The sequence below is a fragment of the Harpia harpyja genome, chromosome 21 (assembly GCF_026419915.1).
Source record: "Harpia harpyja isolate bHarHar1 chromosome 21, bHarHar1 primary haplotype, whole genome shotgun sequence".
NCBI lineage: Eukaryota > Metazoa > Chordata > Aves > Accipitriformes > Accipitridae > Harpia > Harpia harpyja.
Window position 1 is genome coordinate 19,286,730 of NC_068960.1, and position 15,373 is coordinate 19,302,102.

The window sequence follows — 15,373 nt, forward strand, 5'->3', positions numbered from 1 at the left end:
TGGGTTGCTATGTGGGCTTCTTTGCGTGTGTGCACATGCCCACAGGGTAGAGTCTTAAATATAAGGAATTTGGGGGCTCCGTTGGTGATGCTGAGGGTGGCACCCTGTGAGGCAGCAGGGGCAACACCGTCGCACCCCCTGGCACAAGGTGGTTGGTCTTGCCGAAAGGCCGGCTGGGCTCTGTCACCGGAGCCGGCTGCCAGGGGAGGGGCGGGGGGGACAGTGGGGCTGCAGGTGCCCAGCTGGCACTGCCAGACCCCCCGGCTGCACCCCTCCATCCTGCGCTTGCCTGCCTTCGGCCGAGCGGTGCCCCATCCCTACACGTGCCCTTTCTGCTCCGCCCTGACCTCCCGGCACCGGTCCTGTGGGGCGGCAGATACTGCACATCTGGACGCCACATTGGGGCCGGCTGTGCCGTGCCGTGCCCTGCCTGTCCCACTCCCCCAGTGCAGGCAGCCCTCGCCCCCAGCAGCAGCGGAGGGCACCGGGGCAGCTCCAGCCCACCCAGGGGGGCTCCCAGGTTTCACCTCCAGTCCTCACCCTCTCACCTTCCGTTGCAGCCTGCAACTGCAACCTGCATGCCCGGCGCTGCCGCTTCAACATGGAGCTGTACAAGCTCTCGGGCAGGAAGAGTGGCGGCGTCTGCCTCAACTGCCGGCACAACACCGCAGGGCGGCACTGCCACTACTGCAAGGAGGGCTTCTACCACGACCTCAGCAAGTCCATCACAGACCGTAAGGCCTGCAAAGGTAAGCTGGGAGGTCTCCATGCAGGCAGCACAGGTGATATAATCTCTCTTGGTCTCCTTGCTCTTCCCTCCCAACCTTGGGACAACCCCTCCCCACACAAGGGGTTTCTGCTCCCCTTTGCTTTACCAGCTCCTTCTACTTTTGCTACCAAAATTACCTGATAATATCCCAAGCAAAGTGGAAGGCTTGCAGGCATTCGCCTCCCTGTGGGACCCGGAGTCCCCAGTGCCGCCTCTATGCTGGGCATTGAGGTCTCAATTTCTGCTCCAGCCGGGGAAGAGAGCACTTACCAAAAAAATAATAATAAATAAAGCAAGTAGGATTTGGCTAGGTGCTGGAAGCAGGGAGGAGGGTAACTGAATACAGCCCAGCTCGACATGTAGGTCGGAGCTGGGTACGGGTTTGTGGGACTGGGGACACTGGGGCGCAGTGCTTCCTACCCGGGCTGTGGCTCAGGTCCCTCCGTTTTCAGGGCTGAGGATGGAGGAAGCAGAGGGGCCCTGGCTACCTCCGTCTGCCTGCGCCTGCCTAATGCAGGCAGCAGCCTGCAGTCCGTCAGAGCAAGTCCTGCTCCACCATCCTTGCAGGGCAGTAATTGTGGAGTATTACGGTGATGGAAAGCATCTCGGATTCAAGGTGGCTCCTCTGGAGTGGATGGGGTGGCAGAGCATCCCGGTGCACCCAGGAGCTGGTGGGACATGGTGAGGGCTGACACCGCTGTGCAGGAGAAACGCCAGCGAGCGATGCCCGGGCTGCGGCAGAGCGGAGGAGTGGGGTGCTGCGGCAGGTCCCCCCCTCGCAGACAAACCTCCCGCCCCTGCCCGTCCCCTTGCCAAGCCACGGGCAGGTCTCTGCCAGCCCGGTCCGGGGGGTGCCGCTTCCGGAGGGCTGGCAGGGTTTGCCCGTGGTTTGGAAATGCTGCAAAGGTTCAACCTAGCCAGATGAACATGTGCACGAGGGCCGTCCCCCGCTACGGTGCATATGTTGAGGAGGATCTGGCAGTAAAGGCGGTACCCTGGGTCTTGGGAGCCAGTTCCTGGCTCTGCCTTAGGGAACCGAGTTAATAATAAAATCCCTGATGCTTCTGCTCCTTTGGCTGCCCCTCCTTCAGTAAAGCAGAGAGTGTTTCCACCCCTTTCTTGTACTTATCCAGTGGTGGATCTGTTGGGATTGGGAGCTCCTTGGAGCAGGACCAGCACCTGGGAGCCTGCCTGCCCAGTGCCATGAATGGGAGCTGGTGCTGCCAGAGAGATATACAAATACATGGAGATGTGACAAGACAGTTTGGGCTTGGCTTTTCCAAAGATGAGTCCTGTACCTACAGCTCAGATACCTGCACTCCTGCAAGAAAAAAAGAAAGAAAAGGAAAAGCAAGGCTCATGACAGCAGATCTTAAAAGCAGGCTGCTGCGAACTGACATCCGCAGCTTTGAACAAAGGTCTTTGCACCCACCGCAACACTGGTCCAGGGGAGAAGCTGAGTATCCCAGCAAAGGCAGATTTTGCAGGCGCTAAGAACGAAGCTCGGTTCATAATCAGAAGGCAAAATACTAGCCCAAAGGCCAGGGACTATTACATTTTATTTAAACAAACCCCAAAGCATGTTACTAAATAACTATCCAACCATGGTTCATCTCTGCTGGGACGCAAGTCTTTGAAATAGGCACAAAAATATCAACTGAAGATTGCGCAAGCTTGCATCTCCTGCTGGCAACTGAGTGGAGCCGTCAGCCACCGACCGGCGAGCAGGGAAGTGAGCTCTTCCCTCCAGCCACCGGCCCGCCAACAGCCAGCGTCACCGCTGGACGCTGTGAGACGGAAAACTGGGAGCATGGAAAAGGCAGAACAACCTACAGGATTAATTCAATGGTGGTAATTGAAAAGTCAAATAAAGAATGGCTGTGCATTAATCCCTGTAATTTAAACAAAGCTGTAAACCATGAGCTTTCTCCAATGAAAACTGGTGAAGCAGTAGCAGCTAAGCCTTAAGACGCAAAAATACCCTCAATATTAGGTGCAAGACATGCTTTCTGGCAAGCACAGCTCGGTGAGTTAAGCTCCAAGCTAGTGACTTAATCCACCATTCAAGCACTGTGGGCCAGATCCTGGCAACCGGCAGGACTGCGAGCAGCAGGGCTCGGTGTGTGGGCAGTGGGCATGGAGCTGCGCTGTGCCCCTGGCACCTGCATTCTCTAGTGCCAGGATGGGGTCCCCTGGCCAGCCCCCCTCTGTGGGTCAAGTCAGGAGGGATGGAGATGCTACAGCTGGCATGGTGGGATGCAGGCATGCTGGGATGCAGGCATGCTGGGGTGTGGGACTGGTTGGGGTAAGGACTGAGTGCTGCCTGGGATGCTCTTCCCATCGGAGCAGGAAGGAGCAATGGATTTTCATGGGACTGCAGGAAGTCCCACCACAGTGGGGTGAGGGGCCAGAGGGTGGTCTGACAGAGACCAAGCTCATCTCCCAAAGACACCTATCTGTTGCGAACGTAAGATGAGCAAAACTGCCTTAATTGCTGATCCAGGTAAAACATCAAGAGTCATTGAAAGCCTTCTTCCACCACATGAAGAGGGATCTGCTTAGGTGAATTGGATCCTGATTGTGCTGAGATTTATGTCCATCCTTAGACTCTACACCAGGAATACACTGCTGGGGCCCAAGAGATTATCCACAATGTGTGAAGCTAAGCACTTGTTTAAATCTTTGCTGGAAGCGTGCCTTTGGCCATAAATTTTTTAGGGCACAGACTGTCTGTCCCTGTGCATGCAGAGCAGGAGTGATGGCTGCAGGGACCTCTGAGCTCTCCCTGCATAGTTATGTCTCCCAGACGAGTGGGTGTTTGGCAGGGCTTGTGCCCAGGTGCTCTGGGGTGGGTTGGACTTCGCCAGCTGGAGATGGGCGCTGTGGCCCTGGGAGCACTCCAAGCACCAATGGTGGGGTGAGAGCCCCTTGTTCAGGGCAGCACCAGGGTGATGCTGGTGGCACTGGGCTGCTCTTTCCAGCACAGGTGGTGATGAGGATGGGTGATGCTTCATGCCCAGCCCCACTAACAGAAACCTAAGGCTTTGCTAGCAGAAAAGAGACAAAGCAATGGATGGTTTCCAAGAGGTGTACCTGCCAGCTTGTCAAAGGCACCTGCTTCCTCCAAGTGCTGCAGGATCCAGCCAAGCCCACACAGAAGAGCCCTGTGGATTAGGCATAGGGAGACCATCAGGATACAACTGGAGCAGCTGAAATGTCCCAGAGCGTGGTGGTTTGAAAGAGGGCGGTAAACCCGATGTTCTCCTCCAGGCAAAGCAGCGGTGCTGTTCCCATGGGTCATCTGAGGCTGGCCAAGCACTGGACCATCGCTGCCGGCTTTACTCCTTGCAGTCCAGGGCTGGACCATCCCATGATCTCAGGGCCTTTGGGGGCCCCTGGTGAGCTGACAGCGGCTGTTTGCAGGAAAGCTGGGAAAGCCTGGCTCACTGGGGAGAGCCGGCCGCCCTGGCAGGAGGCAAGCCTGTTGTGACTGAAGAAAGACCCCGTGTTTCCGACAGCCCTACGTCATGCCAAGACTCCCTCGCTTGCTGCCATTTGTTATCACAGCTGAGCCCCCAAAATATCCTTGTCAAAAAGACGTCCGCTTCCAGTCCCAGCCAAGATCTGATAAGGATGAAGCATCTGGTCCCCATTAGAGGCTGCTCACTCTGGTTTCTGGCCGTGCAGGAGGGGGCCTACGGAGCAGTGCCATGGTGCTCCCACCAGTCCCATCTGGTGAAAATTAGGGAAACGATAACATCAGGGGGCAGGCAGGGGGGGATGTTTTTGTTTTGCTTTGGAATCACGTTCAACTCTTACACTGATGGAGGCCAAGATAACCTCCTCCATCTCATAGCCAGTCCAGCCCTGGGCAGGCAGATGGGAAGGTCCTCTCCTGAGTGAGCATCTGCTTCCCGCACCCCTCCTCATAGGGAACCCCTGGTGGGTCCGTCATCCAGTGTTGTGTGATGGAGAGTCACTTTGGGTCTGTCCTGAGGATGGAGACCCAACTTTACCCACCTCAGTTGTGGCTTTTCCCCAGGGAGGCTGTGGTAGAAAGCCATGGGGTCATCCTTTCATTGGGGTCTCCAGGAGGCAGGATGGGCATTGAGGCTAATGAGCTTGGGAAGCATCAAGAAGATCCACTTCAGACCATTCTAAGACCAAAACAAGGCTGAAGTTTGTGTAAAAGCTCAGTGTTGGATCAGCTCTGTGGACTGGAAAGCTCAGAGGTGGGGGAGCAAGTGGAGAAAATGCTGTTTACTGCTGCGACAGGAACATCGCCCTGGGGTTGAGGTGGGAGAAGAGCAGACCCGGGCGGGTATCTGTCCACTTTCTGTCCCTGCAGTGCCCTCAGTCCCACCCTGGCCATGGACAAGGGTTTACATGGCCCCATGTGAGTCCCGCTCCCTTTGCTTGCACAGGACAAGGCTGGCAGCAGGCACGGGGCTACCCATGGAAATCCCTCCTCCTGCCTGCGTGCATGCCAGGCTGTCCCCAGAGCAGCTGCACGGCAAAGCCGGCAGGAAGAAGTTGTTCTATTGGTGTCCAGACCTTAAATGCCAGCTGGAAGCTGCAGGTGCCTGTGTGAGCTGTGGGGTCTCCAGGGGCGCACTCTGAGCATCCCCATCAGTGGAGGCTGTACCCTAGCCAAGCCTTTCATCCGCTTGCCCTCCTGCCCATGCTGCTTGCAGCACACACGGGGCCATGTCTGGATCCGTGTGTCTTGGCTGTGCCAGCCCCAGCGGCTACTTTCCACCGGTGTGCTGGAAGGACCCACCTTCTCCTTGCCTCTCCAGGGGTGGCATGTTGGGTCCAGTTTGGGATTTGCGTTGTGCATCACCTCTCATGTAACCTTTTCTCTCTCCCACCCAGCTTGTGACTGCCACCCTGTTGGCGCGGCTGGCAAGACCTGCAACCAGACGACGGGGCAGTGCCCTTGCAAGGATGGCGTGACCGGCCTCACCTGCAACCGCTGTGCCAAGGGCTACCAGCAGAGCCGCTCACCAGTGGCCCCCTGCATCAGTGAGTGCTGCCGTGCCCTGCCCTGCACTTGGGGACCCACGCTGGGGAATGCTCTGCTTGGGCTGGCTTCAGTGGGTGCCTCTCGGTGCCCCACCCGCGTGCGGGCGGCTTGTAGTGGGTGGGAGGTTGAGATGAGAGGGTGTCCATCCTTATGGACGTCCTCCAGGACATGGTCAAGTTAGGACAGTTGGGTCACCTTCTGGGGCCACCCGTGCTCCACATCCCTCAGAGCAGGAGGCTCTGAAAGACCCCTTGGGTTAGTGCTTCCAGCTGGCTGAAACAGCTCTGCTAGGTCGTATCTTCAGCTGCAGCAAGGTGCCCTCCTCACCCGGCTGAGACCTGAGTGTGGTCAGGTCTGGGGCAAGGCCAGATCCTGTGGTCAGCATAAAACGGTGTTTGTTGTTGCAGTGGGTCTGAATTTGACCCAAGCAGCAGAGGAACAACTTACTGCCCTGCAGCATCCGCTGGCACTGCCGGAGCTGTGGCAGTGGGGGTGAGCTGGCGGGGCTGGCTCCTCTCCCTCTATTCTTCCCCAGATTTGGGGTTAGGGCAGAATTTCCCCTACGTTTTGTCGCCAGCCGTCCCAAGAAAGTGTTGTCTTTGCCCACACTTATCCTTGTGCTGTGCAGCCTGGAGCACACACCGATCAGCCGAGCATCCGTCTGATGCCCAAACTGAGTTCAGATTAGCTGAGCACCAGGAGAGCATCCGTCCCTGAAGCACATCCTCTGCAGCAGCAACTTAGGGCTCTTGGGGGCTGCAGCATCTCAGCCTGTCCCGATTGACTGAGCTCAGTTTGGGCATCTCTAGGTCTATTTAATGGCCTGCAATATTCAGGTCAGACTTGTCCTATCATCTTTCTTAGTGAGCTGCTGGAGGTGACCCACAAAATCTCCTCTGCACCCCACTTGCAGAGGGCTTTTGCCCAGGTGTCATTCCCAGACTGGGGATCCCTTTTTCCTAAGACATCTCTCACTTTCCCTTCCAGAGATCCCTGCCATCAACCCCACCTCCCTGGTCACCAGCACGGAGGCACCTGCAGGTAAGTGCTCCGCATCCCAGGCTGAGCTCACAGCCCCAGCCCTGCCGGACACATCCCATCCCACCTCCCCTCTCCCCAGCACACCAGGGAGAAGGGTTGAGCCCCGCCAAACCCTTTGGCAAAAAGATTAACGGTGAAAAATTTTGGCGAACAATTTTGGCCAAAAAAATGACTGAGATTTGAAATCCTATATATTTCTGGAAGGGGACTGACAAAGCTTGATGGGGCTTTCTCGGGGAAAAGGTTTCTCCATACCCTCCGGGGAGGAAACCAGGGATGCAGCTTGCCAGGGCCTCACCACCCCTCAGCAGGTTATAGCAGGGCTTGTGGGGTGCAGCACCTATGGCTCAGTGGGTGCTTGGGGGCTGGCTTTTTTTTAATCTCCTTTTATCAGTGCCAGTGCAAGAGGTCTCTCCTCGGTGCCTTTTACCTCCGCGGGGCCTTGGGTCTCTGACCAGTGCCAGGGCAATGGGGGTCCAGCAGGCTGCCAGCTGCAGGCGGGCTCAGGAGCCCCTGTGCTGGGGCGTGGGCTGCCAGATCTTCCGTGGGACATGGGTGACATGGGTCTTGCCCCATCCAGGTCCAGAGGAGTGAAGTGTCTGGGTTTGAGCTGCTTGTCCTGGCTCTGTGGGCTGATGGGACCATGGGAGGATTGATATCACTGCTACTGTCACCCAGCCAGAGAGGGGGGCAGCTCCGGTGGCAAGTTGCAGGCTTTGCACGGGAGAGGGATGCATTTCTGCCACTGTCCTTAGAGCTCCTCGAGAGCCACCCTGGCTTCCCCAAGCTGGGGCAGCAAGGCTCACGTCTCCACGCATGCTGCAGGTTTGCTCGCGCTCTTGCAGAGGCTCAGCTAGGGCTGGGCACTGGTGGGTGCATGGATGCTGCCTGCACCGGTGGGTTAGGCTCCCTCTTCCAGCCCAGCCACAGCTGCCAGGGCCCCACCGAGGTGCCCTCAGCTCTCACCCTGACACGGCACATGCTGATAGCAGCAGTGGTGTGCCGGCCTCCAGAACCTGTGCTGTCACCGCCACACTCAGCCCTCCCTGGCACTGCAGGATGGGGCCCAGCAGATGCCATGGCAGACAGGTAAAGCAGCTGCTTTGCGACTCCTCCCTGACTGCCCCTCTTCTATCAGCCACCCCCTGCCATCTCTTCTACCTTCCTGGCACCTCTGTGCCCTACGTGGTGGTCACCAGCAGTGGGAGCGGATGGGCTGTGCTGATGCCGGGCCAGGTCTTCAGAGGCACGCGTGGCTGTGTGTCAGAGGGGGCCGTAGCAGAGCTTTTCTCTCCTCCATCTCCTTCCGCAGTCCCGTCGGCACCGTAGCGTGGCTCTTCCTAGCCATCCCACTGTCTATCCCTCTGGAGGGATCCCAAGTTAGGTCGAGGGGGAGAAGCTAGGGAAAGAAGCAGCCCTTTTCCTCTTTGGGCCACCCTTCACCTTGCAGTCCCCAAGACCGTGGTCTTCTCCTGCATGCCAGCATGGGGGAATAGGCACCCTGCACCATCCTCCACTTCATCCCATAGCATGTAGTCCTGCGAAGATGGCAGGGGCACCTCCAGCTCCCCATGCCCATATTTAACAAGGAGCTTCCCTGTGCCCTGTTCAGGGTACGTCCATCCCAGGGGAGCCTGCACGCTCCATGGAGACCCGGTGCCCTGCATGCATCCTTCTCCCCAGCTTTCCTTCCCACAGCCACCCCACTTTACGGGTAGAAATTGCCAACAGCCCCTTCCCAGGCTGGTGCATGCCTGTGATGTGCTCCTCAGCCTTTTGGGAACATCTTCCAGCATGGCCCCTGCAGCCACCTGCATGCACTCGGTGGCTGTAGGAGGGGGACTGGAAAAAGGAGTGTCAAAGGTACGGAGCTATGGAAGGAGTAAAGTGTGTGGATGGGGGTGGAGGGGCGAGATGTGTGGGAGGAGGCTGGTGGCTCAGCTCGTTGCGGAGCGGTGCTGGCCCCTGTACGCATGCAGATCACATGTATTGACGCAGAGGCTGGGCGTGCTGCACAGCCTGGCACCCACGGACGCATTTCAGCCCTCCTGGCCCTGCTCTGCAGAGGGGCTGGGCAACAGGAGGTGTTATCAGGATGTGAGTCGAGCAGCCCTGCGTGGATCTGGCAGAGGTTTCACTCCACGCTGTGGCAGCGAAGGAGAGCCGTTCCTTGGTGGAGTGTGTCTTGCACAATGGGACGACTGTAAGAGCTGAGCTGTCTGTGACGGTAACGCTGCTGGGGAGGCTGCGCAGGACGGGGCAGACCACCACCACCTCTACTCCTGCCTGCCCTGCTTGCCCTGCCTGCCCTGCCTGCTGCGAGGGAGGGAGCTGGGAACACCGGGCTTTATGAAAAGGAAAAAAAAGGGGAGGGGAAAGGGGGATTTGGACAGTTTTGTTGCAAACAGAGAGTGACACATGGAGCAGAGTTAACCAAGGTGACTCCCCTCCAGTGCTTTATAAATAGGAACAGTCTTAGAGTGATGTCTGATATTTTCAGCTGCGTAAAAATAAATGGCACTCACTGGACACCCGGGTGTTTACTTTGTTTTAGCGGAGCAGGTCTGCCTTAAACTGCCTCTAGTTTTATCTGTGGGTTTGTTGTTTTAAGATTTCTGGCTTCTAGCTTGAATATCTTTAATGCAAAGTAGCTCGACTCTGCCCAGAGTCTGCGCCAGGGGAGCAGGCGACCTGGTTGGGGTCCTGCTGCCCCCTTTGCTGGGGGGGATCAGAGATGGGGCAGGTGATCCTGCCTTGCCCAACTCTGCCTGGTGCACCCTGCCTCCAGTGTGCTTGTGCTGCAGGCAGGGCTGGCCACAGAGGTGCACCCTGCCTGCTGCCTGCACCCTGCCTGCACCCTTCTCCCCTAGGAACCTCTGGGCTCTTCCACAAGCAGGGCACTCCCCGAGGGGGCTCTCAGACCCCCAGTGCCCCACGGTCCTCCCACCCCAGGCAGCCTCTGAGCCGCTTCTCCCCCCATTCCCCCCCCTCCCTCCCTGCCTCTGGCAGCAGGTGCCGGGCTGCGGGAACAGGGGGACATTGTTCGGGGCTGCCATGCTCAGGTGCTGGGCTTTCCCCCCTTTCCCCATCCTCCTTCCTGCTGGGGTCCCATCCCTGGGTGCGTCCGGGCTTTTCACTGACGTTGCCATCCTCTGCATTGCTCTTCCCAGCTTTCTCCTGCTTTTCCAACCTTCTGGAGCCTTTGAGGTCCGGCTTTGATCCCTCTGCCCGAGCGGCCAACTGGCTCGGCAGCAAAATGTCCTGGGTCCACTTCTCGTAATTTTTATTATTATTATCTTGAAATATTTTCCACTTAGTGGGGAAAAAAAAAATCCTTGTTCCCTGTTAGCAGAATTAACAAAACTTGTGGAGCGCAAAACAGGGCTTTAAAGGAATTCAAAGTCAGCAGTAAAAGATTTGCAGCCATAACACCTAATTAAGTTACATCTCTCTTAAAACAAAATATTCCTTCTTTTTTTCAAGGCGAGGAGAAGTAAACCAGATGTGCAAACTTCCCGCCTCTCACACATGCTCCCCCCACAGAGATGTGGGATGCCCGTGTCGGGCTGGTGGCTCTCTGACTGCCTCCTCCCACGCACGTGCGGCTTCACCCGGTGCTTGCCCCACTCTGTCCATCCATCCCACGTGCCGGCTCCCTGCCGGCAGCAGAGACATTGCCCGTGCATACGGTACTACTGCCTGCACCACAGGCCGATGCCAGACCGGCATCAGCAGGCAGCGATTCGGTGGGCGCACGCCCATGGCAGCCATCACCCCAATGTCCATGGAGGGTCCCACCCCTCGCCAGCATTAACTGAGTCTGCCGCCAATATGGGTCTCTCCATCAGTGCAGGGAAGCTTTATGGTGGCACTGGTGAGAGATGGCCGAGGGGCGAAGCCGGGAGCTAGCACTGCCTGCGCCGTGGTGGTAGTGGGGCCAGGGGGGCCAAGAGCTCCCCTGGGACACAAACTGGACGGAGCACTGTCCAGGACAGGGCTGTAGCATATCCCAGGGATGTATCAGTGTTTGGGATGGGACTGTAACGCATCCCAGGGGATGCAGCATTGTCTCAGGGTTTGTGGGTGCACTTTCACAGCCTCAGACTGGGGCAGGTCTCTGCCAGCCCCTCCACGGGGCTCGGCTGCCCTGTCAGGCTGCACAGACATGGCAGGAGGGTGGCTGCAGGCAGAGACTAAACTTGATCTTCTTTCCACTACCCTGCAGCATGTGTAGCACCATGTCTGGGAACTTTAAAAGGGAGCTGGGAAGATGGGGGATGCTCTGGGAGCTGCCAGGGGAGAGGCGCTCCTGAAGTGGCTTCTCTGAAGGCCATCCAGCTTCTCCTGATGGTTTTGTGGGGTGGACAGAGAGCGTGCTGCCCAGCTGGGCTGGCAGGGCAGGCAGAGCCGCGGCCAGGCTCCCTCAGACCTGCCTGCGGGAAGAGCAACCACCCGGCACGTGGCACCCTGGCAGGCATGGGAGGATGGAGCCGTGGTCCATAGCTGTGTCCCGGTGGGGGGCTGAGACCTTGAGTAGAGCCCTGCTGTGGGGGGGGACCCTGCGGGGACAGGACCAGGTGCTCAGAGAGAGGCTGTTTATGGAGGTGCGGGCAGGACCCAGCTGCCCCCCCCCCGGGTGGAGACTGAGCTGGGTGGCAGCCCTGGCACCCCTCCCCTGGCCACTTCGCCAGCCACAGCACCCACACCCGCCCCACATGTGGTGATGGAGGCCTTGTGCTCAAAGGCAAGGAAGGGAAACGCTCGAGTTATTTGGTCTTTTTTTTTTTTTCTTCCCAAGTTTTTTACATAAATTGAGCAGGAATTGATTTTATATTTGAGGAATGTTTCTCAGCACAAAGCTGAGATTAAAAAAATCCCCAAACTAATCCCAAATTGTTGATTCCCAGTACTATTTTCTGACTCTTTGGAATCACTGTTTTATGATGTTAATCATGAGCAGGAGCCCAGGGCAGTTAACTGGTTTTCTTTCTGCTTTTCTTACTTTTCTTTCTTCCCCATCGCCGAGTGAGGTGGGTGGTAGATTGGCCAAGGCTGCCCTGCAGCCCAGTCCCACCACCCATCAGCCTGCCACCCATGGGCTCAGCACCAGTGTGGCCTCGGCACCGTGTGGCAGCCACCCTGGCCATTGTCCTGGTGGACACTCTGGTTCGTGCCACCCTCCTCCACCACGGCACCCAGTGCCCATGGTGAAGCTGTGACCGATGCCAGCTGCAGGATAGTTTCCACGCCCCATGGCCACTCCTTTCGCCGCCTGGCCCTGCATGTTGTGGCGCTGGCAAACTGCTGTGGTGGCATGGCTCCCAGCTCTGGCTCCAGTGGTGGGAGCACTGCAAATTCATGTGGTCTTGCATCTTCATCAAAGGCTTGCACAGGGCCAGGACCCAAACTAGACCCTGCGGTGGGTGAGGAGGGGCATGCCCTGCACCCGTCCCCAAAAAACGTCTGGTAGCCCCTCCATGCCAGGGCGGTTGCTTCGGCACACGGAGAGCTTCCTCCACTCTGCTTGGGGAGGAAAAGGGCACCCATCCTGCTGGGCACTCCCCAAAATAAGGTGGGAGCTCCCTTTTGGAGTACCCTTCAGGTAGCAAGAAAAGACGGAGCAGTGTGCCAGGGATGGGGCCATAGCGTGTCCCAGGGCATGCAGCAGTATCCAGGATGGGGCTGTGGCATATCCCAGGAATGGGAGCACCTTCAGCACTGTGGCCGAAAGCTTCAGTGCACTCAGTAGCCACCCCACGCAGGGGGACCCTGCGTCCCCTCTGCAGCCACCGCTGTCCCAGGGGATACAGCAGGGCCAGGGCAGCTCTGTCAGCCCAGGCAGAGGGGCAGCGCAGCAGCACGGGGGGGGGGACACACACACGAGAATTAGGGCTCACCCCCCTCTGCCAAGAATTAGCTTCGTGCTGCGCCGCTTCTATCGATGACAAATTTGGAACAGGCAGCACAAAGTCCCCGATAAAAAGGAGCTGGGCAGAAAGGAGAGCAGCAGAGCTCAGGGCAAGTTCATGCTCCTGGGCCTCTTTCTTTCCTCTTTTCTCCTCCTCCCTTGGCACAGGGAGCTGTTATTCCCCTGTCTTCCCCCAGACCCTCGCCTCCATCCCCAGCGATCGCTGTGGCAACCCACAAACAAAGACAACTTCAGGGACTGCTGGCTCTGTCCTGGGATGCAGGGCCAAGCTGGAGAGAGAACCTGCAAGGGGGAGAGAAAAGAAGAAAGATGGGCTTAGAAAAAACATGCCATTTAGAAAGAGACAAATTGAGATGTTCAAAGGAAGATGGCAGGGGGAAGAAAGGAGGAGAACCGGGCTGCTTCAGGCAATTGTTGGGATCAAAGCCTTTGGGGAGACGGAAAGAGGCATTCCCTGCCCTCCCTCTGCTTGAGATGCAAATCTGGGGTCTTTAGAAGTGCACAAAAAAAAGCCTCCTTGAGGACATGAGTCTCTCCCAAGAGCTGGGGGACAGCAGGGAGGGATGCTGCGTGGAGTGGAGGACAGCCTGGTGGCCTCCCCAGCTGTTCTGGAGCAGCCTGAGCAGGGGATGCTTGGGCAGCAGGAGCGACCTGGCAGAGCACAGCTGCTTCCCTCACTCACCTGCTCCCCCTGGCCTGAGTCCCCTTCCCTGTTTTTGGGACACCGGTGAGGTGCAGGTCTCTGGAGGGGCTGCCCCATGAGGATGCTTCCCACCACCCCAGGCCCTGAGGGCTGAGTCACCCCTGAGGATCACAACCCCCTTGGCCTGGGGTCAGACCTTCCTTTGGGTCCCCTCCCTGCAGAGCTGATAGTGGCGTTGGTGCTGAGTCCCCTCTTCTCCACGTCGTCCAGGTTTGCATGGCCACAGCTGTTCTGATTGACTCTCTATGGCCATGGCTCCTGCCCGCTCTCCATGGTGGCCACCATCACCTCACCTGCATTTCTCCCATCCATCCCCTTCTGCATCCTGGAAGAGAGTCCCCAGGCTCCCTCCACCACCTCTGTGCTGATTTATCCTGCAGGACACCATCACCATCAGCACAGGAGGTGGCACAGTCTGCTCAATGGGCTCAAAGCCACTTGGTTTCTCTTCCCAGCTGATGTGGTGTCAGTGTCCGTGCTGGGACTTGAGCCCCCAGCCCCTGTGAGCTGCCAGGGGGGCAGCTGGACTCACTGGACCCCCATCCCCAGCAGCAGTCCAGGCCCTGGCTCAGGAGCCTTCTGGAGGGTGCTGGGATGTGGAGTACCCACCACCCTCTGCCAGGCTGGGTCTCACTGCTGTCCCCTCCGCCCTGTTCCCTCTTCCCTTGCAGTGGGACAGGACCCCACATGCTTCAAGCCCCTCGGTGCTCAACCCTCTGTTCTTCCTCCACAGACTGTGACTCCTACTGCAAGCCAGCCAAGGGCAACTACAAGATTAACATGAAGAAGTACTGCAAGAAAGACTATGGTAAGGACTTCCTCCCTCCCTGGGCCATGCTGGGCTTTGCCACAGAGGCAGCTGAGGGCTGGCCACAGGCCGGCCATGGGTGGGGGAGATGCAGATGTCCCAGGGGATGGGGAGCACCCAGCATGGAGAGGGGTCCCCAAATCAGGCCTCCCAAAGGTGCAATGGATGAGGCAGGTGGGGCTGCTGGGGACGGACAGTTCCTGTTGCCAAAGCTTCCTTTGGGGAGCAAGGCAAAGCATCCCCCGTCACTGTGCCTCCCCCTGTTTTCCCTCAGTGGTCCAGGTGAACATCCTGGAAATGGAGACGGTGGCCAACTGGGCCAAGTTCACCATCAACATCCTCTCTGTCTACAAGTGCCGTGACGAGCGGGTCAAGCGCGGTGACAACTTCTTGTGGATCCACCTGAAAGACCTGTCCTGCAAGTGCCCCAAGATCCAGATAAGCAAGAAGTACTTGGTCATGGGGATCAGTGAAAATTCCACTGACCGGCCGGGACTGATGGCCGACAAGAACAGCCTGGTCATCCAGTGGCGGGACGCCTGGACGCGCCGCCTTCGGAAACTGCAGCGGCGGGAGAAGAAGGGGAAGTGCGTGAAGCCCTGAGGGGTTTCCACCCATCCCGTCCCATGCTGTGCTCAGCCCCAGCCCGGCTGTGCACTGCTAGACTGCACCCAGAGACTCTGTACATATATATAGTGTGAAAGGACTCTTCTGTCTATAGTGTATATTTTGGCAATGGTTTCCCTTTGTATGTGCGGGTGCACGCGTGGGTGTGTGTGGGGGGGTCTTTTTCTCTAAGTGTGTATTAAAAATAATGCAGTATTGACAAACCTTTAATGAGGAGCAAAGTGGAGCGAGATCCCATGGGTGCCTGTCACCTGAAGGAGCTTGAAGGGGATTGGTGTCCTGCTCCGGGCATGCTGTTCATAGCGCTCATTTTCTAGGCTTTTCTTTTCCCTTTAACAAAGTCTTCTGCCCGGTGTTGACATCTGAGTTGACAGCTCTCCCTTCTCCAGTGTCCAGGGCCTGCCACTTCCTTGCTTTCTGAAAATGTGCTGCTGTCAGACCTCTCTCTGCCCTTCTCCTTGCCCAGTAGG

At 57.7% G+C, this 15,373-nt stretch overlaps 1 protein-coding gene across 2 annotated transcripts in view; it reads left to right on the forward strand.

The window, feature by feature from the left end:
- The window catches only part of NTN3 (netrin 3), a 31,776-nt gene extending 16,663 nt beyond the window's left edge, over nucleotides 1-15,113 (forward strand). For both annotated transcript variants that reach the window (XM_052773347.1, XM_052773348.1), the window contains exons 3-7: nucleotides 561-749; nucleotides 5,645-5,794; nucleotides 6,783-6,836; nucleotides 14,202-14,276; nucleotides 14,551-15,113. In XM_052773347.1, the coding sequence (XP_052629307.1) occupies nucleotides 561-749; nucleotides 5,645-5,794; nucleotides 6,783-6,836; nucleotides 14,202-14,276; nucleotides 14,551-14,879 (797 nt within the window). In that variant the 3' untranslated portion in view covers nucleotides 14,880-15,113. The remainder of the gene's footprint in view (nucleotides 1-560; nucleotides 750-5,644; nucleotides 5,795-6,782; nucleotides 6,837-14,201; nucleotides 14,277-14,550) is intronic.
- The last annotated feature ends 260 nt before the right edge of the window (nucleotides 15,114-15,373 follow it).